The 24,804-nt window shown below is 33.4% G+C and overlaps 3 protein-coding genes across 3 annotated transcripts; 1 reads left to right on the top strand and 2 right to left on the bottom strand.

The window, feature by feature from the left end:
- Window positions 1-2,057: 2,057 nt before the first annotated feature.
- LOC114416742 (non-specific lipid-transfer protein 1-like) lies at window positions 2,058-6,005 on the top strand. The gene is made up of 2 exons (XM_028381731.1): window positions 2,058-2,466; window positions 5,667-6,005. The coding sequence occupies exons 1-2, from the start codon at window positions 2,117-2,119 to the stop codon at window positions 5,674-5,676; spliced, it is 360 nt and encodes a 119-aa protein (XP_028237532.1). The 5' UTR covers window positions 2,058-2,116; the 3' UTR covers window positions 5,677-6,005.
- A 2,827-nt stretch (window positions 6,006-8,832) lies between these two features.
- Window positions 8,833-9,833, bottom strand: LOC114382557 (uncharacterized mitochondrial protein AtMg00810-like). The gene is made up of 2 exons (XM_028342103.1): window positions 9,748-9,833; window positions 8,833-9,331 (listed from the first exon to the last, which is right to left on the bottom strand). The coding sequence occupies exons 1-2, from the start codon at window positions 9,831-9,833 to the stop codon at window positions 8,833-8,835; spliced, it is 585 nt and encodes a 194-aa protein (XP_028197904.1).
- Window positions 9,834-21,030: 11,197 nt separating this feature from the next.
- Window positions 21,031-23,183, bottom strand: LOC114416735. The gene is made up of 4 exons (XM_028381721.1): window positions 23,018-23,183; window positions 22,767-22,892; window positions 22,243-22,413; window positions 21,031-21,331 (listed from the first exon to the last, which is right to left on the bottom strand). Exons 1-4 carry the CDS (start codon window positions 23,096-23,098, stop codon window positions 21,257-21,259), a joined length of 453 nt encoding a protein of 150 aa, XP_028237522.1. The 5' UTR covers window positions 23,099-23,183; the 3' UTR covers window positions 21,031-21,256.
- Between the last annotated feature and the right edge of the window lie 1,621 nt (window positions 23,184-24,804).

Below are 24,804 nucleotides of genomic sequence, written 5' to 3'. Positions count from 1 at the left end.
AATAACAAGAAACAATTTGACTCAACTTTTATCAAACACCTTATGATGCCAATGGTGAAGAGATCTACATCAAAATTTTAGAATACCAAATATGATATCATAAAAATTAAAGCAGATTTATCTTTAGTAGAAGATCACAACGGCTACGCTTAGGAGAAATAGTGTCTTTTGAATTAAGCAATTCTTTATAAAATTTATATGTAAATAAACAACCCCATATATCACAAGTGAACCATATCCATTTAAAAAGAAGAAGAAAAAAATCAGTTTATTTTGTTCACCACACAAGTTATTTTACATTATTTTTTTCGCATATATCTTCTTTCCTGAGACAATATTGATCGAAAGATTATGGGCCACTAAATATGTGAAGTTGTAAACACATCTCCCAAAGCAAAATACTTCTTTTACATTACTAACATATTGTAGAGACATATCCATAGATAAAATTATACAATGACGTAAATATAGTTTTTTTTTTATCTCTTTTCATACCCTTCATCATCTAATTATTTACATCTGTTCCTTTTTCCTTTTCTGTTACATAAATAGGATTTCTCTAAACTATGTATAAAAAAATAAACTAGTTGCCCGATCAAAATGCAATTCAATCTGCCAAAGTAATTCAATTGGGGAGATACAACAAGGTAGAAAATTCCCTTCCAAATTCAGTGCCGTGACGTGAGCATGTATCGTTCTACTCTAGATCAATAGTGGGGGACTACTATGCTAGTAATTTTACTTGAAAACAGTGAGTAACCAATTCAAAAGTTTAATTTAGTCGTTTGAGGGCAGTAAATACGAAGAGCGAAATATTGACCTGTCCATATGCCATAATAATCCTATTCAACCGTATTTGCTCACACCAAATCAAACGTCTCATAGTAAGCCAAGTGCTCAAAGATTAGACCATGTACCACACAACATTAAATTGAGCACATCGAACAACAAACTAAAGGCTGCTAAATGCATTCTGAATAGCCACACCTACGTTCCCACCGACCCTATGATTCCTTCTTATGTTTTTTATATTTTTTGTTGGCAAATACTAACAAGTGACGCTAAGACACTAGTTAAGCAAGAAAAAGAAGAAATTATTTTACTGGGAAGCATAAAAATGTACTCTTTTATCATTTTTAAATGCACGCGCTCGAATAGTAATGGATTCAGAAACTAAAGTGAAAGATAATATTTATATATAGAAATCAGTATTTTAGTTTATGGATCATAAATAATAAATATTTATTTTATATAATTAAAATTTAAACACTAAATAAATAATTTTAAATATAAAATGACATTATAATTAAAGTCCATTATAAAAAAATATAATTGAATAAATAATTTATATTTTGAATTTACAATGAAGAACTTATATACAATTATGATTTACGATTACTTTTAATTGTTGATAGTTTATTTAAAAAAATTATTGATATTTAATTGAAAGATGAAGATAAAAGAAGATAGATTGAAAATGATAATCAGTTAACAAAATTCAAATATTATATATGTGTGTAAAAATAAAAGAAAGGTAATTTAAAATGAATCACTGATTTTTTTATTAATTATAAATATAGTATGTATAATACACATCAAAAAGTAAAAAGAAATATATAGTATAAATGTTTAATTGAGAGAATAAAAGAGTGAGATTAAATAAATTTGTGGGAGCAATATTTATATTAAGAATATACTTATTTTATTATATTTTAAATTACAAAGATAGATAATAATTATACATATTTATTACATAAATAAAAACTAAAAAATTAGTGGGCCACAATGGAGAATGTGCATCCGTCCCTGCACTCCCATATTTATAATAAAAACTTTTTTTTAATTTTTTATTCAATGTTTTAAGGGTATTAGTTAGGAAGATTTTTTTCTACATATCTCCTTGGTATATAATTTTGTTGGAAACACAATTATACATTAAATATTAATATTTAATCAATAAAAATACAAACCTTTACTCATCCCATATGATGGGAAACTAATCTATTTTGCTAGACTCAACTCCACCCAACTATTGGTCTCTTATGCTCTATATAAACCCTAGATTTGCAGCACTTGTTCCCACCAATAACTTTGTCTTTTGTTCCTCTGAGTAGTGATGGCTAGCCTCAAGTTTGCATGCGTAGTTGCGGTGATATGCATGGTTGTGGTGATCACTGCACCCATGACAAATGCCATCACGTGCGGGGAAGTAGCCAGATCCCTATCTCCATGCATCAATTACCTTCGGAGCCGCCGCGGCGGATCACCGGAGGCGGAATGCTGCAGAGGAGTCACGAGCCTCAACCGCGCCGCCAGTAACACCGCCGACCGACGCACCGCGTGCAATTGCCTGAAATCCGTTGCCGCTTCTATTTCTGGTTTAAATGCCAACAACGCAGCTTCACTCCCCGGGAGATGTAGAGTCAGGGTGCCCTACAGGATCAGCACCTCCACCAACTGCAACAGGTATGTTATACTCACCACTCACTCAATATGCTTTCCTTTCTTTACACATTTTCATTCAGTAACACATCATAATTTCACTAAATACCTCATGCTTTACACACTCTAATGTATTTCAATGCATTTTTAAGGCATAAGTATCTTTTTAGTTCATCAAATTTGGCATACTTTTATTTTGGTCTCTCAATTAAAAATTTACTCTTTCTAAAAAATTAAAATTACCTCAAATTTGAGAGATAAATTAAATATATGAAAAATACCAAATTAAATCAATATAGTTTTCTATTTATAGAATTCTACTCCTAATTTTTTTTCTATATGCAAATTAGAATAGATATTTTGAATGAAAGTAATTTTAGGAGCTATTATTCAACATCATTTTTAAAAAAAGATTCTTCCATCATATTTTTTTTTTAAAATTTTTCTTAACTTGTTTCGTTTAATATATCATTTTTATTTATAAATTGAATTTTATAAAAATTTAAAAATAATCTTATATCATAGTACAATTATTTATAATAAATTTAAAAAATAATTTATATGTTCAAATATGTTTATTTATTACAAATTTTAAATATAATAGAATTTATATATTTAAAAATACTTATTTATAACATATTTTAGTTATATAAAATAAACATTTATTTTATGCATGACAGAGACTAAAAAACTAGTTTTATATAAAATAAAATAAAAAGAAGAAGAAAATGTTTGATAGATATTCAAGTGCTATCCAAACAAAAGAGAGAAAAAATATAGATATAATTGAGTTTATGATGTGATGAATAGAGAGAGATAAGGAGAAATAAGAGATATTGGTGGAATATTTAAAATAAGAAATAATTTGTGTATTATTATTAAGAAAATGTATCTAAATAAAGAAACATACATTGGAAATTTTGAACTTGATTTTTTTTAATGAATATTATATTTAAAATATTAAATAATTAAGATAATTGTTTATATTTAAGATTTTAACTACAAAGATATTTAAGTTTTATTTATCTTTAGTTGTGCTTATCGATAAAATATTTTATTCTTATTTATAATATTTGTTGGGAAGATATTATATTTATTTTTAAAATAAGTATTTTATTTTATTTCTTATAATCTCTATTATGGAGATAATTGCATCCCCTCTATTTTGATAAAATATTTAAATTTAAGTATCATATATTAAAAGTTTTTTTAATTTTTTTGTTATTTTAAAGGTTATAGATAATTACATTTGTAATGAAAATGAATTTATTACTTTATCTTCTATATTAATTTCTTGGTAATTATTTAGGAATTAATGACTATTTAGTATTAACATTTGAAAATCTCTCTCTAAAATAACCTAGCATTTGCAAATGACACAAACTTGCCAACATTATATGAGATCGACTAGTTAAACTTTGATACATACCAATAAACATTTTCTCTTTCTATTATTATTTTTTTGATAATCTTCTTTCTCTCATCTTTGTTATTATTTTAATTGTTTTTAGGCTCTAATGTACTTCTTGTTTTGAGTGCTCCAGAGATTCATTAGAATTTGTTCTCTCAGCAATTGCCACTTTCACAACACAACATTATTTTTTATTACTTTTTAACAATTTGATAACAATTTATTTTTCAATTATTGTTAACTACTATCATTTTTTATTATAGGAACGCAATATATTTTAAAAAAACATCATGATTCTTTCACAATTTTTCAATTTTTTTCTCAGTCATTCTATTAACTGAGAAGAAGAGCTCTGTTGTGCAACTTTGAGTTCTCTCTATCACATGAGAATCTTGAATCATGTTGTTTGTTGAATGGTTCCTAATCCATCAATCTTTTTAGCCTTTTAATCTTTCTTCTTCATCATGCCAAGGAAAAAGAACTCGATAATTTCATACCTATTCCTAGTTCTGTTTGTTTAATTAAGTGGAATTGTTAGGCTATGAAAAATGTTAAGGTCTAACGATAGTAGGATTTTGCGATTAGATTTCTTATAGGACTCAATGAACATTTTGCTAAGGTTTATTCTTAGATCCAGTTAATCGATCCTCTACCTCTATTGAATTGATTATTTTCAATGGTTATGCTACACGATTGGAAGAATGGTTTGAATCAAGGAGAAGAGCATTAGGTCTTGATCTTAATGCAAATAGGCAATTGAAGGAAAGAAATTTACTGGCTAATGGAGTAATAATTCCAATGGGCGAATGAGTAACTATTCTAGCAAGAAAGGCCACACTTATGTGACTTTGTTATCTCAAGCATAGATTTTCTTAAAGAACTCATTTTAAAGGTGGTCCTCAGTCATATGTGTGACTGATGTGTAATGAGGAATTTGATTCAAAAGGTGACAATGTAGATTCAGTTTAGGAACAAGCAATGCAACACAGTATACCTGTTTTCACTCAGTTTAAAACTTTGCAGTCTCTTTTGTGAAGAGTTCCATTGAATCTCAAACTTCTCATTTAGTAAATTAGTTTTTGCTTCAATACCCCAAAGATGTGACTTCTTTGAGTAGTCTCAATGAAATCATAATAACATGTTGCACTTGTGGTTCCCTAAAATGCATGCAGTAGTATAATCTGGATCATAAACTTAGGCATTTCAAATCACATATGCTCATCCTTAATTAGAATGGTTTACAAATAAATCACAATAAAATTTATCCCATTTCTTTTAAATTGCCTAGTGGCAATATGATCATATACAGAAACCCCATCTTCATTTTTATCTTGCCATTTCTAAACCTGGCCTACTAAAACCTTGGTCTGAAACTTCTTCCATTGTTGACCCATCTAGCTACCTCCTCACCCATGCCCTCAGAAACTATAAAATCTATTAGACCTATGCGCCATCCTTTTTTACACTTCTGATGATTAACTTACTGAAACTTCACCTCAGTTAGATGCCTTGTTGTTAGGGAACATGGTACTTCTGGGATCGTGAAGTTACCTCTAGTTGCCTCCTCTGCTCAAATTGATATGTTTACTAAGGCTTTATTGCATATCTCTTTCATCATTTCCTATCTAAGTTGAACTTGGTTGACATTTGCATAGTTAGTAATGCCACGAATTATTGAATGTTCATATATGACATTTGCATAATTTTCCAATTTTTCTCTCATTCGTTCCATTAACTGAGTTAGACTGTTATTTTAGTTTTAAATATTTTATTATTTGACTTCGTTTGCTTAACAGTGTGCATTCAATTGCAGGATCAGGTAATGAATCGTGCATGGATCCGGGGAGGAAGAAATGGAAGGGAAATTTTTCAATAGCACAATACTATATATCATTTTGTCATTGTAGAGTTATAATTAATAAATCAAAGGGCGATGACTGGTGACTACACTTATGCGACTGTCATCTTGGTATCAGCGTGTGTAGTCGTTTCAGACTTTGTTCTAGATATGTTAATGTTGTTGTGTTCACTGAAATTTGTCTGTTTGTTGGTGCATGTAATAAAGACAAATGTAATAAATTCCTTGCTACTTTACTTTAATTTTTGCAGTTTGCTTTTAATAACAGAATATTGCAGTTTCCTTGTTGGCTCATCTTATTTCACTACAAATATTAGGGAGACGTTATAGAAGGCCTAGTACGTCGTGGATAATTACATACACCGAGGTGGCCTAGACCTTGGTAACCATGCATAATACAATAGTTATCATAAATACAATAAATTAAGTAAATAAATTCTATAGATTATTTTATATATAATAAGTCAAAAAAAAATGAATATTGTATAATAACATAATATAAATGTTATATAAGATCCATACAAATAGAAATAAACGCATTACATAAACTAATATAAATTATATATAAGAACGAATTTAGAAATCTTATAAAGGGGCGGGGGTTCGAATTTTGTTTTCTTAATTTACAATTGTTTAAATTTCTAAATTTAATAAATTAATTTTTTAAAAAATTATTATTTTTACACAAAATTGAAACTAATTTTTATATTGAATGATAATAACCTTAATTGTTATCCGAATAACAATAAACACACAACTAGTTTTACAAAATTTTGCACTAATTATTAATTTAATCATTATAATAAAATAATAAACATAACTAATTTTATATAATTTTATATTAATTAATGTTAACCATTATTATAATAACATGCAAAATTAATTTTATATTAATTAACTTACAAATATATATGTATATACATGAAAATTTTGAAGGAAATTATATATATTAATATTTTAAAATAAACAATAATATAATATTTATAATAACTTGAATATCTATACAATTTAAATATACTAAGACAATATATCTAGCAATTTATTTTCGGCCCATGGCCAGTGAGGAACATTTTATTTCTTAATGTTTTGGACCTTCTATAATACCCTTTTATTTGTCAATTGTTAAATCTATTCCAAAGTTTGTTAAGTGTACCTCCCCTTTGATTTATTATTTCCAAAAATACCCTTTTACAACCACACCCATCACATATCACAAGCATCAATGGCTTTTAGGGGGGGGGGGGGGGGTGCCCCACAACCATGAGTCATATAATAACACCATGGCATCCACCGATAACCAATGCAATATGATTAAATTATACAGAGAACATTGAAACCATCATATATTTTATAGAGTTCAATCATCATACATGGATAATATGTTTTTATAATATAAAATGTTTTTACATTATCATCTAATAAAAAAGTACTGCTAATTTAATTTTTAAAGTAATTATTATAAAAATAAAAAAAATTATAATATACAGTGGATTGTGATTGGATCGCTTATATTGTCACTGTATAACCCTTTTAATTTCTCTATTTTATATTGTTGAACTTAAATATATGACCTTCTAATTAAGATGAACGCAACGCCACACATGTTGTATCGGAGCAGCAACAGATCAATGGATTGGGTGAATTGGCGGGATTGGATGCATGCCTCCGATGCACAATGGCCATATGATACATATAGACAATAATGATTGTGATTGCTGGTATGTGATGAGAGTGGTTGCAAGAGGTTATTTTTGAAAGAAAAAAAAAACAAAAAGATATGGAGGTATACCTAACAAACATTGGAGAAAAGAGGTGTATGGGAATTTGAGTGTTGGGGTTGGTGTTAAGATTGAAGAGTTAGATGAGATGGAGTCAGAGAAGGATACTTTTGAATGATCTATGGAATAGTATTAGGTTGAAGGAAAGTATGTTGGCTCAAAAGTCAAGGGCACGGTGGGGGAGGGAAGGGGATGAGAACTCAATTTTTTTCATGCCTCCTTGCAGGAGCAGAGTCAGAAGAATCAGTTGGTTGGCCTTAAGGTTGAAGGGTAGTGGATTGAGGATGTCTATGGGGTGAAGGAAGTAGTTGTTCACCATTTCCAGACAACTTTCTCGGGGTCTTGTTTTGAGCGTCGACTTTTGGCAAGTATTCCTTTTAAACAAGTATTTGCTTCAGATAGTTCTTCTCTTGTGGTGCCTTTTAGTGAAATTGAGATAAAGGATGTTGTTTGGAGTTGTAATGGGGACAAATGTAACATCCCTAACAGGAGTTGAGTGAAATGTTACCGTGTGAAATGTCATCATATAAAGTGTCGTAATATGTGAGCCGCCAAAAAATTGACAATCAGGGATGTTACAACAAAAGTTCAAGAACAGACGAATTTAATTTCAATTTCTTCATGCCAAGCTAGGAGGTTTTGAAAGATGATGTGATAGAGATGATGCGTGAGTTTTTTTCATCGGGGGTGCTCCTAAAGGCGATCACCATGAACGATCCTCATAAAATTATTTCTAAATTGCTGGCTTTTATTAACAAAGAGCTAGATGCAACAAAGAAATCTCCAAATTCTCATTATTGGTAATGAAGAGATACAAGGTTATATACATGGTGTTTGTATCCAGCTTAACAGAATTAGTAACTAACTTTATTCTAACTAATTGCCAACTAATCTAACTAACCTCTAACTGAAATAAATAACTTTCATCCCTTTATACAGCTTTAATAGCCCCCCCCCCCCCCCCCCCCTCAAGTTGGAGAGTAAATGTTAATGAGTCCCAACTTGCGGATAAAGGAAGAGAAAGCTAGAAGCAGTAAAGGCTTTGTGAAGACATCGACAACTTGGTGTTGAGATTTCACATGAACAAGCTTGAGTATGTTGGAGTACTACACTAACTCATGAATGAAGTGATAATCAATATCAATGTGTTTGGATCGTTCATGGTGAGCTAGATTGGATGCTAAATCAATGGCAAATTTGCTATCACAGAAAAGCATGGCAGATGGGATGGTAATCACAAAGTGGAGTAAAAGTCATCTTAGCCAAATGACTTCACTGGAGACTGAGGAAAGTGCTCGATATTCCGCCTCTGCTGAAGATTTAGACATAGTGGGTTGTTTTTTTTACTTCCATGATATTAAAGCATCTCCTAGAAACACACAGGAACCAAATGTGGATCTGCGTGTGTCCAACCATCCTCCCCAATCAGCATCTGCATAGGCAGACAAATTGAAGGAATTACTTGTTGGAAAATGAAGACCTTGACCTAGAGTACCTTTGATGTATTGGAGAAGATGATGCATAACATATAGATGAGGTTTCCTTGGATTCTGCATGTACTGGCTTAGCTTGTTAACATCAAATGTAATATCTGGCCTTGAAATAGTTAGATACATTAGGCTACCAAGTAAACGCCTGTACATTAAGGGATCAAGTAGTAATTCACCATTGAGCATGCTAAGCTTTAAATTTGGATCCATTGGAAGAGAAGATGGTTTGCAGCCAAGGAAGCCAGTATCTTCTAACAGAGAAAGAGCATATTTTCGCGGAGTCGGGACAATGCCCTTGCTGGATTTTGCAATTCCCAGACCCAGAAAATATTTCAAGGAACCAAGGAAGCACCTTTGCCAATGGTAAAGAGATAATAATGATTCTTTGACTGAGAGAAACCATTAGCAATTAATGTTATTGAGAATTTACAAAACCATTGTCTAGAAGCTTGTCTAAGGCCATAAATGGATTTGTTGAGTATGCAAACAAGATTTTTATCAACTGAATTGTACCCTTTTGGAAGTTCCATATAAACTTCCTCAAATAGATTGCCATTAAGGAAAGAATTATCCACATCAAGTTGTAAGGTTGACCAGTTTTTAGCAGCTACAACAACCAAAAGAACTCTAACTGATGTAAATTTAGCAATTGGAGAGAAAGTATCAGAAAAATCAATGCTAGCCTGTTGTGTGTAGCCCTTAGCTACCAATCTAGCTTTGTGGCGATCCACAATGCCATCAGGTTTGAATTTCACCTTATACACCTACCTGCAGCTAATGCATTGTTTTCCAACTAGAAGGGGAACTAAGGTCCATGTGTTATTGGATTCCAAAGCTTTGATCTCAGCAGTCATGGCTTGGCGTCATTCTGGAAAAGGGACAGCTTGATGATAGAATTGTGGCTCATAAATGGTGGAAACTTGAGCAATGAAATCCTTATAAGGGGGGTTGAAATGGACTAGAGAGCAATTGTTCTGGATAGGATGAGATCTTTGTCTAGGTTGCGGTCTAATGTAATCAAGAAGATAAGGTGGAGGGTTTTATGTTCTAATGGATCTTCTTAAAGGAGGAGAAGGCAATGTAGATGAGGTACTAATGGTAGTATCAACTGTAGAATCAGATAACTGAACAGGCAGATTATTTGTGTCAGGAGAACTATTGGGTTCAGAAATATTGGTGTCGATGGCTCTAGGTTGAATGGTTGAGGATATAGATTCAGGAATAGGTAAGGGAATAGCTAATTCACTAAGGAAATCATGTTCTTAAGATGAATTTGGTAAAGTTTGAAAAGGAAAAATGCTCTCATGAAAGACTAGATCCCTTGAAACATAAAATTTCCTAGGATGAAAGTTATACAACCTGTATCCCTTGATGCCTTGTGGATAACCAACAAACACAAAAGGAACTGCTCTTGGAGAGAATTTGTTCCTCTCAGAATTCAAAGTAGCTGCAAAGGCAAGGCAATCAAAAGATCTCAAAATGGAATAATCAAGTGCAGAACCATAAAGAACTTGATATTGAGTATTTTGTTTCAGCAATGGTGAAGGCAATCTGTTGATAAGGAAAGCAGTAGTAACCACACATTCTCCCCAAAAAGTAATAGGCACCTTTGACTGGAAAAATAATGCTCTAGCAACATTAAGTAAATGCTTATGTTTCCTTTCAATAACAGAATTTTGTTGAGGTCTTTCAACACATGAGAATTGATGTAAGGTGCCTTGAGATGCTAGGAAGTCTGTAAGAGCTAACTCCTAAGCATTATCTGATCTTAGACATTTGATTGAAGCTGCAAATTGAGTCATTACCATTGCAAAAAATCTCATGATCACAGTTGATGCTTCAGATTTATTTTTGAGCAAAAAAATCCATGTAAATTGTGAACAGTCATCCACAATTGTTAGGAAGTATCAATTGTTAGCATAAGTTGAATGCTTATAAGGTCCCTAAATATCACAATGAATCAAGTCAAAGGGCTGATAAAAAATATTATTAACAGAAGGGAAAGATAATCTACGAAAATTAGCAATAGGACACACATAACAACTTTTGGTGGAGAACTCATTAGGTATGGAAAAAGGAATTTTATTACTCAATATTTTTAAAACACTGTCTGATACATGACCAAAGCGATTATGCCAATTAATAGCTTGAGTACAAGTTTTGGAAACAAAATTTATACAGGAATTATCTACCAATTTATACCAATTTCTTTCTGTTTTTCTTCTTGAACCACTAGAGAAAAAATGTGATTAATAGAAGGGAAAGGATCCATAGAAAGAATCTAACCTCGAATTGAACTATAGGATTCATTGAGCCCCATCAAGAAATGTATGACATACTCCATCTGTGCATAGTCATGCCAAGGACGGATGTCATTGCAGGTGCATGAATGTGCAGGATTTAATTCAAAAATCGATTCCCAAATTGATCACAACTTGGAATAATAGGATGAGACAGACATAAAACCCTGCTGCAAATTTGCTAGTTCATGTTTTAGCTGGAAAATCAAGGGACCATTTCTCTATTCAAATCTTTCTTTAAGATCATTCCAAATGGCTTGAGCAGTTGAACAATGAAGAATGCTTATTTGTATCTCCTTTGTAAGAGAATTGAGAAGCCAAGATGCAACAATGCTATCATTTCGCTGCCATAAAGCATGACTAGAGTGCTCTAATGAAGGTTCGAGAATGAAACCATTCACAAAACCAAACTTATTCTTGCCAAGAAGTGTCATCTTGATGGCTTTCTTCCAAGAATTATAATTCTCGCCAGAAGAAAAGCTGGTTTGTATGAAAAAAGGATTGGAATCATCCATGGCTCCCATCGAATCGAAAAAAGAGAAGAAAAGCTAGAAGGAAATCAGAGAAAGCGGAAGAAATGTATCTCTGCTGATACCATATTAACAGAGAGCTGTGTGCAGCAAAGAAATCTCCAAATTCTCATTATTGGTAATGAAGAGATACAAGGTTATATACATGGTGTTTGTATCCAGCTTAACAAAATTAGTAACTAACTTTATTCTAACTAATTGCCAACTAATCTAACTGAAATAACTAACTTCCATCCCTTTATACAGCTTTGAGATTGAAAAAGGTTCTTGGCTCAATTATTTTGAGCTGCCAAACTACGTGGCTGGTAGAAGTATTTTGGATGGGGTTGTGGCGGAAAACGAGTTGGTAGATCTTGTTAAAAGGGGTAAAAGGAGTTGCTTTATTTTTAACATTGATTTTGTGAAAGCTTACAACTCAGTCAATTGGGAGTTCCTTGATTATATGATGACACATCTTAGTTGTTTTGAGGAGCTGCAGAGGAAGTGGGTAAAGGTTGTTGTGTGCTCTAGTAGGATGTTGGTCTTAGTTAATGAGAGTCCGATGAAGGAATTTGTGGCAGAAAAGGGATTGAAACAAGGTGATCCTTTAGTTCCTTTTCTCTTTTTTATTGTGGCTAAAGGTGTCCATGGTTTGGTGAGTAGGTCAGTGAAGTTAGGGACCTTTAGGTTACTTAAAGTTGATGATGAGGTGTCTTTCTCTATCTTGCAATATGTCGATGATTCGATTTTGTTTGGGGAGACTAGTTGGGACAACTTATAGGCAATTAAGTGTTAGAGTTTGTGGTCTTAGTTCCTTTGTCCCACATCGCTTAGTCTGTAAAACTTGTGTGGTCTTAGTCCCACATCGCTTGGTTTGTAAAAACTTGTGTCTCATTAGTGTTATATATAGAGACACCTTGTAAGCCTTTATGTGCAAGTAATAAAAAGTTCTCCTAGTGTAGCCGTGGACGTAGGCACATACATTGTGTGCTGAACCACGTTAAACTGTGTGTCTTTTTCTTTCTTCCCTTTATTTCTTTCTCTTCTTTTATTGCTCTATACTAACAACTGGTATCAGAGCTTTTGGTTACTCCACGGGATTTCCTTAGTTTAAAGGAATTAGTGGGAGTCTTCTCAGTTTAGAGGAGGCAGTGGGAGCAATGGCATTAGAAGAGGGGAAGGTGAAGATCGAGAAGTTCGATGGCAGAGATTTCAGCTTTTGGAAGATGCAGATAGAGGATTATCTATATCAGAAAAAGCTGTATCAGCCCTTATCAGGGGTTAAGCCAGAAGACATGAAGCAAGAAGAATGGAACTTGCTAGATCGACAGGCTCTTGGCGTGATCAGATTGACATTAGCCAAGAGCGTCGCGTTCAACATCGTGAACGAGAAGACTACTGCAGGCTTAATGAAGGCATTATCAGATATGTACAAGAAGCCGTCAGCAGCCAACAAAGTATACTTGATGCGCCGGTTGTTCAACCTCAAGATGGGAGAAGGTATCTCTGTAACTGATCATATTAATGAGTTTAATACTATTCTTGCCCAATTGGAATCTGTGCAGATTAAATTTGAGGATGAGGTGAAGGCATTGATTCTATTGTCATCACTACCGGATAGTTGGGCTGCAACTGTTACTGCAGTTAGTAGTTCTACAAGGGAGAACACATTAAAGCTTAGTGACATCCGTGACTTGATCTTGAGCGAAGATGTTCGCAAGAGAGATTCAGGAGAATCTTCCAGTCATGTTTCCAATTCAGCATTGAATACTGAAGGCAGGGGAAGGACTACCCAGAAGGGTCAGAATGGTCGAGGCAGATCAAAGTCAAGAGGGAAAGGTTAGAGAAAATTTCAAAGTGACGTTACTTGTTGGAATTGTGACAAGAGAGCTCACTTTAGCAATCAGTGCAAGGCACCAAAGAAGAACAAGTCGCACAAAAACAAGAAGCGCGATGATGATGAATCCGCAAATGCAGCAACTGATGAACTTGATGATGCATTAATTTGCAGTTTGGATAGTCCTGTTGATTCATGGATCATGGACTCAGGTGCGTCGTTCCACACTACTCCCTCTAAAGATTTATTGTCTAACTATGTTTCTGGAAGATTTGGAAAAGTTTACCTTGCAGATGGAAAATCTCTTGACATTGTCGGAAGAGGTGATATCAACATCAAGACTTCCAGTGGATCCCTATGGACATTGCACAATGTCAGACATATTCCTGCCTTAAAGAGAAATTTAATATCTATAGGGCAGTTGGATGATGAGGGACATCACACCACTTTTGGAGATGGAGCTTGGAAGGTAACAAAAGGCAATCTCATTGTGGCTCGTGGAAAGAAGCGAGGATCTCTTTACATGATTGCAGATGAGGATATGGTAGCAGTTACTGAGGCTATCAATAATTCAACCATGTGGCATCAAAGACTTGGACATATGAGTGAAAAAGGAATGAAGCTTATGGCGGCAAAGGGTAAGCTATCAAGCCTCAAGCATGTTGATGTTGGTGCTTGTGAACATTGTATCCTTGGAAAGCAGAAAAAGGTCAGTTTCTCAAGGGCAGGGAAGACTCTGAAAGCTGAAAAGCTAGAATTGGTGCACACAGATGTTTGGGGGCCAGCCCCAGTGGAATCTGTTGGAAACTCACACTATTATGTCACCTTTATCGACGACTCTACCAGAAAGGTATGGGTTTATTTTCTTAAAAATAAATCTGATGTGTTTTCTGTGTTTAAAAGGTGGAAAACAAAAGTTGAAAATCAGACAGGTTTAAAGGTTAAAAATCTGAAATCTGACAATGGTGGGGAGTATGATAGTCAGGAGTTTAAAGACTTCTGTTCAGAACATGGGATCAGAATGATCAAGACAATACCAGGAACACCTGAGCAAAACGGTGTTGCAGAAAGGATGAATAGAACCTTGAATGAGAGAGCAAGGTGTATGCGGATCCAATCTGGCTTGCCTAAAGCATTCTAGGCAGAAGCAATAAACACAGCAGCATATCTCATCAATAGAGGACCATCAGTTCCTTTGAATTATCAGTTGCCTGAAGAAGTATGGTCTGGAAAGGAGGTAAAACTTTCACATTTGAGAATTTTTGGTTGTGTTTCATATATACTGACAGACTCTAATAGTAGAGATAAATTGGATCCGAAGGCGAGGAAGTGTTATTTTATTGGTTATGGATCTGACATGTATGGCTATAGGTTTTGGGATGACCAAACCAAGAAAGTTATCAAAAGCAGAAATGTTACTTTTAATGAGAACTTATTTTATAAGGACAAATTTTCTGCAGAATCTACATGTGCAGGTAAACTGTCAGAAATTTCTGAGAAAGCAACACTTGAAAAAATTTCAGAAAGTGATGTAGCCAACAGAAACCAGAGTACAGACGTAGAGGTTGAGTCAGAACCAGAACCATCAACTCCTCCAAGAAAATCCAGCAGAATTTCAGTACCACCAGATAGGTATTCCCCTTCATTGCATTATTTGTTGTTAACTGATGCTGGTGAGCCAGAATGTTTCAATGAGGCTACACAGGGGAATGACACTATTGAGTGGGAGCTAGCGATGAAAGATGAGATGACATCCCTTCAGAAGAATAAGACGTGTGGTCTTTAACTGAATTTCCAGAAGGAAAGAAGGCGTTACAGAATAGGTGGGTCTATAGGCTAAAGGAAGAATCTGACGGTAGAAGAAGATACAAGGCGAGACTTGTGGTGAAAGGGTTTCAGCAGAAACAAGGAATTGATTTCACAGAGATCTTCTCTCCAGTTGTAAAGATGACTACCATCAGAGTTATTCTGAGCATAGTAGCTGCAGAGAATCTTCACTTGGAGCAGTTAGATGTTAAAACTGCATTCTTGCATGGGGATTTAGAGGAAGACATCTATATGACCCAACCAGAAGGTTTTGAAGTGCCAGGCAAGGAGAATCTTGTATGCAAGCTTCACAAAAGTTTGTATGGCTTGAAACAAGCACCGAGGCAGTGGTACAAGAAGTTTAATGAGTTTATGAGCAACTCAGGATTCAAAAGATGTGACATGGACCATTGCTGCTATGTTAAAAAATATACTAATAGTTATGTTATCCTTGTTGTGTATGTTGATGACATGTTGATTGCAGGATCTAGTATGGCAGAAATTAACAGGTTGAAGCTGCAGTTGGCAGAAAACTTTGAAATGAAGGATCTTGGTCCAGCTAAACAAATCCTTGGTATGAGAATTCTTAGAAACAGATCAGAAGGAATTTTGAAGCTGTCTCAGGAGAAATATATACACAAGTTGCTTGACAGGTTTTACCTTGGAGATTCTAAGACCAGGAATACCCCTTTGGGATCTCATTTGAAGTTTTCAAAGAAGCAATCTTTGCAGACAGATGAAGAAAAATGTTACATGTCAAGAGTACCATATGCATCAGCAGTTGGGAGTTTGATGTATGCTATGGTGTGTACCAGACCTGACATAGCACATGCAGTGGGAGTTGTCAGTAGGTTCCTATCAAATCCAGCAAAGGAGCATTGGGAAGGTGTAAAGTGGATACTCAGATATCTGAAGGGTACTTCAAAGATGTGTTTGTGCTTCAGAAAAGGCAATCTCACTTTACAGGGATTTTCATATGCAGACTTGGGAGGAGATTTTGATACCAAGAAGAGCACCACAGGCTACATTTTTACCTTGGGAGGTACTACTGTGAGTTGGAAGTCTAAACTTCAAGATAGAGTTGCTCTCTCAACCACGGAAGCCGAGTACATAGCTATCTCAGAAGCAGCTAAGGAGATGATTTGGCTAAAGAATTTTCTCAATGAATTGGGGAAAGAACAAGATGATGCTCCAATGTTTAGTGACAGTCAAAGTGCTATAAGTCTTGCTAAGAATCCAGTCTTCCATTCTAGATGCAAGCATATTCAATTAAGATACCATTTTATCAGGGAGTTGATAAATGATGGAGACTTATCTTTATTGAAGATCTTAGGATCAGAGAATCCAGCAGATATGTTGACTAAAGCTGTTACAACTGACAAACTGAGGCTTTGCATTGCCTCAGTTGGCCTTCAAGGATAATTGAAGATGAAGGCGCTACACTAGGTAAAGAGTCGATGAACTCATTGCTTACAAGGAGCTGCTAGAGTTTGGAACTTAGACCCCAAGTGGGAGAATTGTTAGAGTTTGTGGTCTTAGTTCCTTTGTCCCACATCGCTTAGTCTGTAAAACTTGTGTGGTCTTAGTCCCACATCGCTTGGTTTGTAAAAACTTGTGTCTCATTAGTGTTATATATAGAGACACCTTGTAAGCCTTTATGTGCAAGTAATAAAAAGTTCTCCTAGTGTAGCCGTGGACGTAGGCACATACATTGTGTGCTGAACCACGTTAAACTGTGTGTTTTTTTCTTTCTTCCCTTTATTTCTTTCTCTTCTTTTATTGCTCTATACTAACAATTAAGGTCATTCTTAGGAGTTTCGAGCTTGCCTTAGGGTTAAAGGTAAACTTTGCTAAAAGTATTTTCTTGCATTGTTCAGCTGAGGAGATTTTTAAGTTCCTCGGGATCTCGATTGGAGCTAATCCAAGTAGGGTGTCCATGTGGGACCTAGTGATGAGTTCTTTTAGGAAAATATTGTTGGAAGGGTTGATATCTTTATAATTTTGGCTAAAGGTTAACTTTGCTGAACTCGATTTTATCTAATTTTCCACTCTACTTCTTCTCTTTTTTTAGAGGATCGAAGAAGCTTATTGCTACTTTGACTAGGATCCAATGAAAATTTTAGTGGAGCAGTTTGTTCGACAATGAGAAAATTTATTGGGTTAATTGGCCTATAATCTGTAAATCGAAAGGCTGAGGGAGGCTTGGGGTGAAGGATTTGGAAGCTTTTAATATCAGTTTGTTGGCCAAGTGGAGGTGGCATTTTCTATTAGAAAAGGATGCCTTGTGGAGTGGCTTGCTTCGTTATATATTTGGCTATATTGAAGTGCCTAATTTACGTAGTGATAACAACGCATCAAGGTGGTGGAGGGATCTAGTTTCCTTGGATGGGGGAGGTGAGTGGTTCTCGAGTTTGGTTAGTCGCAAGGTTGGTGATAGAAGTGCCACTGGGTTTTGGAAGGATGCTTGGGTGGGTGGTGGTTGTCTCATGGATTTGTTCCCTCGTCCCTTTAATATCTCTATTAATAGGGATGTTCGGGTGGGAGATATAGGGAGGTGGACTTCCTCAGGATGGGTTTGGGTGTGGCGTGGAGGAGGCAACTTTTTGTTTGAGAGGAAGAACTTGTTGAGCACTTGTCCCAAGTTTTGAATAATGTTGTTCTTACTCGGGATAGGGAGGACAAGATGGTTTGAGGTGTTGGAGGCGAGATGTACTTCTTGTTGGCGTCAGCTTATGATCACATTTTGTCAAGTAGAACTATGGATGATATGCTTTTTGGTTTTTCTTTTAAATTTTTTCGAAATATGTTATTCCATTCAAGGTCTTGGCTTTTTCTTGGAGCCTTATTCAAGATATAATTCCATCCGGTGCTGCCTTGATCTGTAGAGGTATGTCTGTGGATGATGATAGGTGTGTGTTCTGTGAGCATGATAGTGAGGATGTGGATCATCTTTTGATGGAGTGTCGGTTTGCCTATGAAGTGTGGTGTGGTATGTATAGTTGGTTGGGGTGTTGTATGGTCCAGCATAATCTCTTGAAACACCACTTTGTCCAATTTGCAGGGGAAGAAGCTGAGGAGATTTCATTTTATGTTTTGGCATGCTACTTGCTGGTGTTTATGGTTGCATAAAGACAAGGTTATTTTCTATGGTGTTGTTGAATATTCAATGTCTCTTGGATGTGGTTTAGGTATAAAGGTCCATGTTCTTGGGATCTTTCTTTTGCTAATTGATGTAATATGCCTTTAATTAGTTTGTTTGAGTGATTATGTTTAATGCTCTCTTTGTTCTTATGGCTGTTTTGTTAGGCTGATTGATTTTGTGCTACTCTCTGTATTCTTTTGTAGGTCACTTTTTGTGTCCTTAATATATTTATTTTTCCTTTCAAAATAAAATAAATAAACTTGGGGAAAAAACACATAATTCATAAGGTTCACTATTTAATTCCCATTTTAGTGATCTGTTATTCACTTCAAATAAAAGTTATTCTTTCTTTTTCATGGCATTGTCACAAGGTAATTAATACAAGTGTGCCATATTTTCCTTTAAAAAGTTTGTTTTTTTGGATTACAATTCACAGACACTCCACAAAAATGGAAACACTATCATCGTTAGCAATCGCCATTGTCCTCACAGGTAGTGACATGACCTTACTATGGGTTGTACTCTTAGTCACTATCAAAGCAATTTCTAGTTGTTGCATCTTTCTCTTCTTTTCTTTTATTCCTCTCCATGACTAAAAACACCGTAAATAATTCAAATAAATTGTAATTAAATTCCTAAACCATTATAACTTTGTTAATAATATACTAATGGGCTTAATTACACTTTTAGTAAAGTTCTTTAAATATTGTAAATGTGTGATTTTAATTTTTAATTTGTTTTCTCGTTTACAATCAAATTCCTCTCCCTTAGAGTCTTTCATTAAGAATATAACAAATTTTAATGATGTGACATTAAATGATAACTAATGTGATATTGACAAGATGATGCAACAAAGATGCTGAGGATCACATATTATTGTTTAAAGCACACATGCTAATATGACACTCATCCTATTTTTGTATGTCACCTCAACAAGACCCACCATTTTCATGTTAATATATACGTCCGACAATATGTCAATTTTCTCATCATTGTTACATTAGCACTATTAAGAACTATGACTTAATTATAACTAAGATAAAAATTAAAACATCTATTGATACAATTTGAACTTGAGGGACTAAAATACAATTAAGTATTTATATTTAATTTAACAGTTATTACAGTAAGAATTTAATTGCAAAATTTTTAAATTATGATTTTTTAAAATTATTGTTAACTATAGGGACTTATCGATAAATTAAACCTATATAATTAAGAGATAAAGAAAAGAACAGAGAAAAGTATGGCATCATATTATTGATGTAACAGAAAGAAATAGAAAATAATAACAGTATAAAATACTGTAAAAATATAGGATATAAATAATACAACAATGAAAAATGTCCTTGTGAAATTGCTTCGATAAATTCCATCATGTCTTTTAAATCACCAATAAGCTAATAACGATCAATATCCTAAAACAAATTTGAAGTTTAAAATGAATAAAGTGAGAATAGGAATAAAGCACAAAATTAAACATAAGGAAGTATAGCTTCACTAACTTCAGCCACCCTACCGCATTTCTCTCATTATGTTTCCCTTGCATTTACTTGGAACAGCTAGCAGCCTATTTGTACATCAGTACAGAATAACAGATACTGTTGATAGTTTATTAGGTTGATAATTAATAGTTTTAAAGAATTGTTTTAGAAAGAAGATTATGTTATTGATTTCTTGGATAATCAATTATAACATATCAATTGCCTATTTATAGGCTCAAGTCACCAACCTTTTAATGGTAGTGAATGTTTCTACATTACTTTAGATTTTTTTAGAGTTTCCATGATAGATTAGTATCATGATAGTTCTAAATTTTTCTATCTTATACATATACTTATAGTTCTAGATTGTTCTACTATATTTAAATACATTATAGTTCTAGATTATTCTACCATATTCATATACACTATAGTTCTAGGATATTCTATTATTTCCATACATATTATATTTAAGAATATTCTAAAAATTTGTAATAATTTCAACTGATACTGATTTTTTTTCCGGCCATTTGTCCAGTTCTACTCTGCAATATCAAAATCTTTTTGCTAATTATTCGCGTAAAATACCATTTTATCAATTTATTTCTTCCAAAGTTTAAATCTCTAATGGTTTAATTCCTTTGTTCATTTTAGTCTAATATGTTGGTGGAAAACTAATATGGCTTCATATTATATAAAATAACATTATAGACAGGTATTTTTAAAAAAAAAAAAAAAACTGTATAGACAGGTATTATAAATATTATAACAAATTTCAAATATTACAACCCCATTAAAAATATTAACTACATAATATTTAAACATTAAAAATACTGTCAATTTTTATAGGTTGCTAAATTAAATAATCCTTCGAAATGAACCTTGTTGACAATGAGCGTGTATTTAGCAAACAAAAACAGTAGTTATTATTATTTTTCTTTTTTCCAAACTCATTGATTCCAATTAAACACCAATATACCAATTAACCTGGACGATCCCTGTCCATTCATTCTTTCCTACAAACGAAGAAGCCACATCACATTTAAGGGCCATTGTGGTACTTACATTTTGGCACAATATAGTATCACACTTCAATTCTCTCATCACTTAAGCTTGGGTACGTAACTTTTATATTTAATACAAAGATTTTAAGAAATTAAGAGAGTCTGAGGTACATTCTTCTTAGCACATGTGTTCTTCGATTAATCCATGTTTTGGATTGCTTGAAGCACTGCTTGCTTTACCACTTGCGCGTCAATGCTTTCGTTCTCTTGACTCTGCAAAACCAACAGGTTTTTCCAGTGTTACACATGTATCACAATCATATAGGAGAATTTTCAGGTGCACCATTCAATTAACCAGTTAACTCCATGACAAAACGTGTATAATCTAGCTGTCTACTTCACGAGTAATGAAACACTTATAATATATATTTTTTACAGTGCTTTCTAGGATTTTTTTTCTTTCTATTCCATCACATCACTTATCTAATGTTCTCTATCCTCTTTATATTTTTCTTAAATTGTATAATTTGTAATATAAAATTTATCTATTAGTATCGTTGTTCTTCCTTTATTGGCGGATACAAGGCCCGTCCAACTACAGAACACGGTTAAATGAATCCATATATGGGAGCCACACTCATTATTATGTCAGTACTTTGGAGTTTGGACATTGAAGCTAGAATTTTAGATATGTCGCTCAAACCAAAATTGTACAACTCACGCGTGATATTTTGATTATTTTCCTTTTTTTTCTTTTTTCTTATTCTTAATTTACTGTTTTTATTTCAGGACAATATGAACTACTATTGTATATAAGTTTCACAAGAAATTTAATCGTCCCATCAACTAAGCAATGAATTGTGAATCGATTTTACACGGTTAAAATTATTTAGTAAGGAAAAAAATTAAAAGAAGAATACTATATAATATATATTAAAGAAACAAAAAAATGTAAAGTAGATTATAAATATATATATATATATATATATATATATATATATATATATATATATATATATATATATATATATATATATATAGTTTCAGAAATCATGTATCTAAGCCAATAATTGTGACCTGATTTTAGACGCTTAAAATTATTCCAAAGGAAAAACAAAAGAAGGACAAATATATACTAAGATAAGAAGGGATTAGACATTGTATATCCTAGTGTATTCTCTTACTTCTCCTCCGACTGCTTCAAGCTGGAAAGTGTCTTCGCAAGAAACCCTAGCATCAAGCACATCAAGTCCCAGTTCTTCAAATGCATCGAGTATTGCCCCAAGCATACCGGGACAATTCCTTTCTGAAAACACATTAATGAGGAATCCCCTTTCTAGGGTTTCTACAGTGACCTATGAAAATTTTACAAAATATATAGAAAGAGTTAAACATGTGTTATGCTATAATCTAATGAGAGAAAGAACTTGCAAACAATTCATTAGATTTTTTAGTTATATTCTCTAATTATCTAATTAGAATTGGAGTTTCATGATAATATGCATAATTTTTAATGCAAATTATCAAGATAAAACTCCAATTTTGATTGGAGAATCGCACAAGCACAACACTTATAAAATTTTGTCTAAAAAAGTAAGTCATGTAACTGATATATGTATGCAGGTTGGAGTATATCCTTGTAATCCTTTAATAAGATTTCTTTTGCTTTCAAAAAAAAGAAAAGAAAAAGTATCAAAACAATAAGCACCATGGGTAGTTCGTCTTGGGAGATTGATGATTCCGCGGTTCCTAGCTCTGAGTTCAATCCATCCACTTTTTGCTTCAGCTCCTCTATGTATCTGGTGGCATCCACAATAATTGAGGCTTTGTTCACCTGCCAAATTAACAAAAAAAAAACAGTTAAAAAATAATGAAACTCTTGATTTGTGCTAAAGAAGCATTGAAAACCGAAGTTAATATGCATCATATATATTATAATCAGTGTGTAGAGTGAATTACAGCACTGGAATTTGTAACCGATCGAAGTTGTTGCAACTTGCGTTGCATAGATGCGTTTTTACCACGCCGCCTAGAATCCATGCTTCTTCCAACTTTTTCCTCTAAATTGATTTTGGTTTTTGGTTTCTCGATGGTTTTCCTTTCCCATCTGAGGCTTAGGGGGTTTCTTTTTTATATATATATAGGAAGGGTGGGTGTAAATAATATTTGTGATCACTTGTTTGTTTCCCTCACGACTACCTACATATTCCCCACAGCAAATTCTGCTTTTCAAAACTAAATTACGAAATTGGCCTTACCATATAGGATATTTCTCAAGAAATAAATATTAATATATGAAAAATATGTTACCAAAAAATATTTTATTTTCAATTGCAAATTGGTACGTTTGGAGTGATAACCTAACTATCGTGTTTTCAAACATGCACTGGAGCACCATATATATACATAGTGGGTTTTCTTTTCAGTCATTCCACTAGAACTAAGACCAGTTTGTGTTGTTATTTATCTTTCCTTTATGCTACATCCTATTTTAGATTCTAGACCCAAGGACTTGGACAAATATATAAAGCCAAAGTATTATGGTGTCACTAATCATAAACAACTAAATGCAAAACTCAGTACCTCCTTATACCTTCTTATGATTCACTTTTTTTTTCTTCTTTATAATGATAACTATATATAGTTGATATATCTCACATGAACATGGAGAGAAAAAAGAAAGTGTAAAGAAAAACTCCCAAAACATGCGTTGAAGTCAAGAGACTAGCCAAGTTAGTAACGAAAATTGTTGACCAATATAAGAGGAGTCTCATCTTGTATTATATTTCGTTCACCCTTTTTACATAAAAATTAATGATTTTATTGATAATTTATAATATATAAATTCATATTTCACGTCCTTTGCTTGATTTCAATCTAAGCAACATGGAATTAATTGCTTTCAAGATGTTTTTTTTTTTTTTTCTGTTTCTGTCCTTTTTACCAAGCGCTCATCTTCTGAAAGCAACCTATATCTACCGCTTCAATTTACATTTTATTGCTTCCTATACTCATTCCAAATATACAGCCAAACTATGCTCAGATCTCATCATAACTTTAGATGTATTCACATAATCGAATAATGATCCAAGTTTACATAAAAAATAGTTATCCTGGTCTCACATGCGGCCAGTGAAATCCTTATAATCAATTGAAGCAACACAGCCAGTTGACATGAAATCTTTAATTTGAAGATGTTTGGTAGAAATTTCCTGGTGTTACATTTATTTATTTATTTATAGACCATAACATATTTTACTAAAAATAATCATGTTCAAATGAAATAAAATTACTATAGAGGATAAAATATTTTACTAAATATTTAATGTGTAGTTCCATACTAGATTCAAACTCCAACAGGAGTATTAATCCTAGTTGTAACTTTGATTTAGCTTTTGAGTTTTATGCATTAATTACACGCCACATGTGGTTAGTGTAACGTCTCTCAGCACGTCTCAAGAGAGAATGGGAAAGGGCAATATAGAGAAAGCATACCACAAACAAATTTGATGAAAACGTAGAATTATAGAAAGAGAATGGAATGGGAGCCCCGTGAGAGGGGTTTGGAGGGATTGACAGCTAAACAACGTTTGACGCTTCCTTCGCAGTTTTCGATGCTTATCATGGAATTGAATCCCTTCATGGATTCATCCGCTACTGCCAATCCAATTCCAACCCATGCATGTCTATAACCCATTCCCTCTCTATCACGTGCAGATTCCCTAACCGCGTTAAGCTAGCCCACA

The sequence above is a fragment of the Glycine soja genome, chromosome 1 (genome assembly GCF_004193775.1).
Source record: "Glycine soja cultivar W05 chromosome 1, ASM419377v2, whole genome shotgun sequence".
NCBI classification, from domain to species: Eukaryota; Viridiplantae; Streptophyta; class Magnoliopsida; order Fabales; family Fabaceae; genus Glycine; species Glycine soja.
The sequence above is the reverse complement of the archived record's forward strand: the minus strand, read 5'-3'. Positions and strand labels throughout refer to the sequence as shown.

Excerpts from the sequence above, each read along its gene's own strand:
- LOC114416742 (XM_028381731.1), top strand. The coding sequence starts at position 2,117 with ATGGCTAGCCTCAAGTTTGCATGCGTAGTTGCGGTGATATGCATGGTT.
- LOC114382557 (XM_028342103.1), bottom strand. The coding sequence starts at position 9,833 with ATGACTGCTGAGATCAAAGCTTTGGAATCCAATAACACATGGACCTTA. Across the intron at positions 9,332-9,747 it reads AAACAATGCATTAGCTGCAG|GTGCTTCCTTGGTTCCTTGA; the intron begins GTAGGTGTATAA and ends CCATTGGCAAAG.
- LOC114416735 (XM_028381721.1), bottom strand. The coding sequence starts at position 23,098 with ATGGATTCTAGGCGGCGTGGTAAAAACGCATCTATGCAACGCAAGTTG. Across the intron at positions 22,893-23,017 it reads CGGTTACAAATTCCAGTGCT|GTGAACAAAGCCTCAATTAT; the intron begins GTAATTCACTCT and ends TTAATTTGGCAG. Across the intron at positions 21,332-22,242 it reads TTGAAGCAGTCGGAGGAGAA|AGTCAAGAGAACGAAAGCAT; the intron begins GTAAGAGAATAC and ends TTGGTTTTGCAG.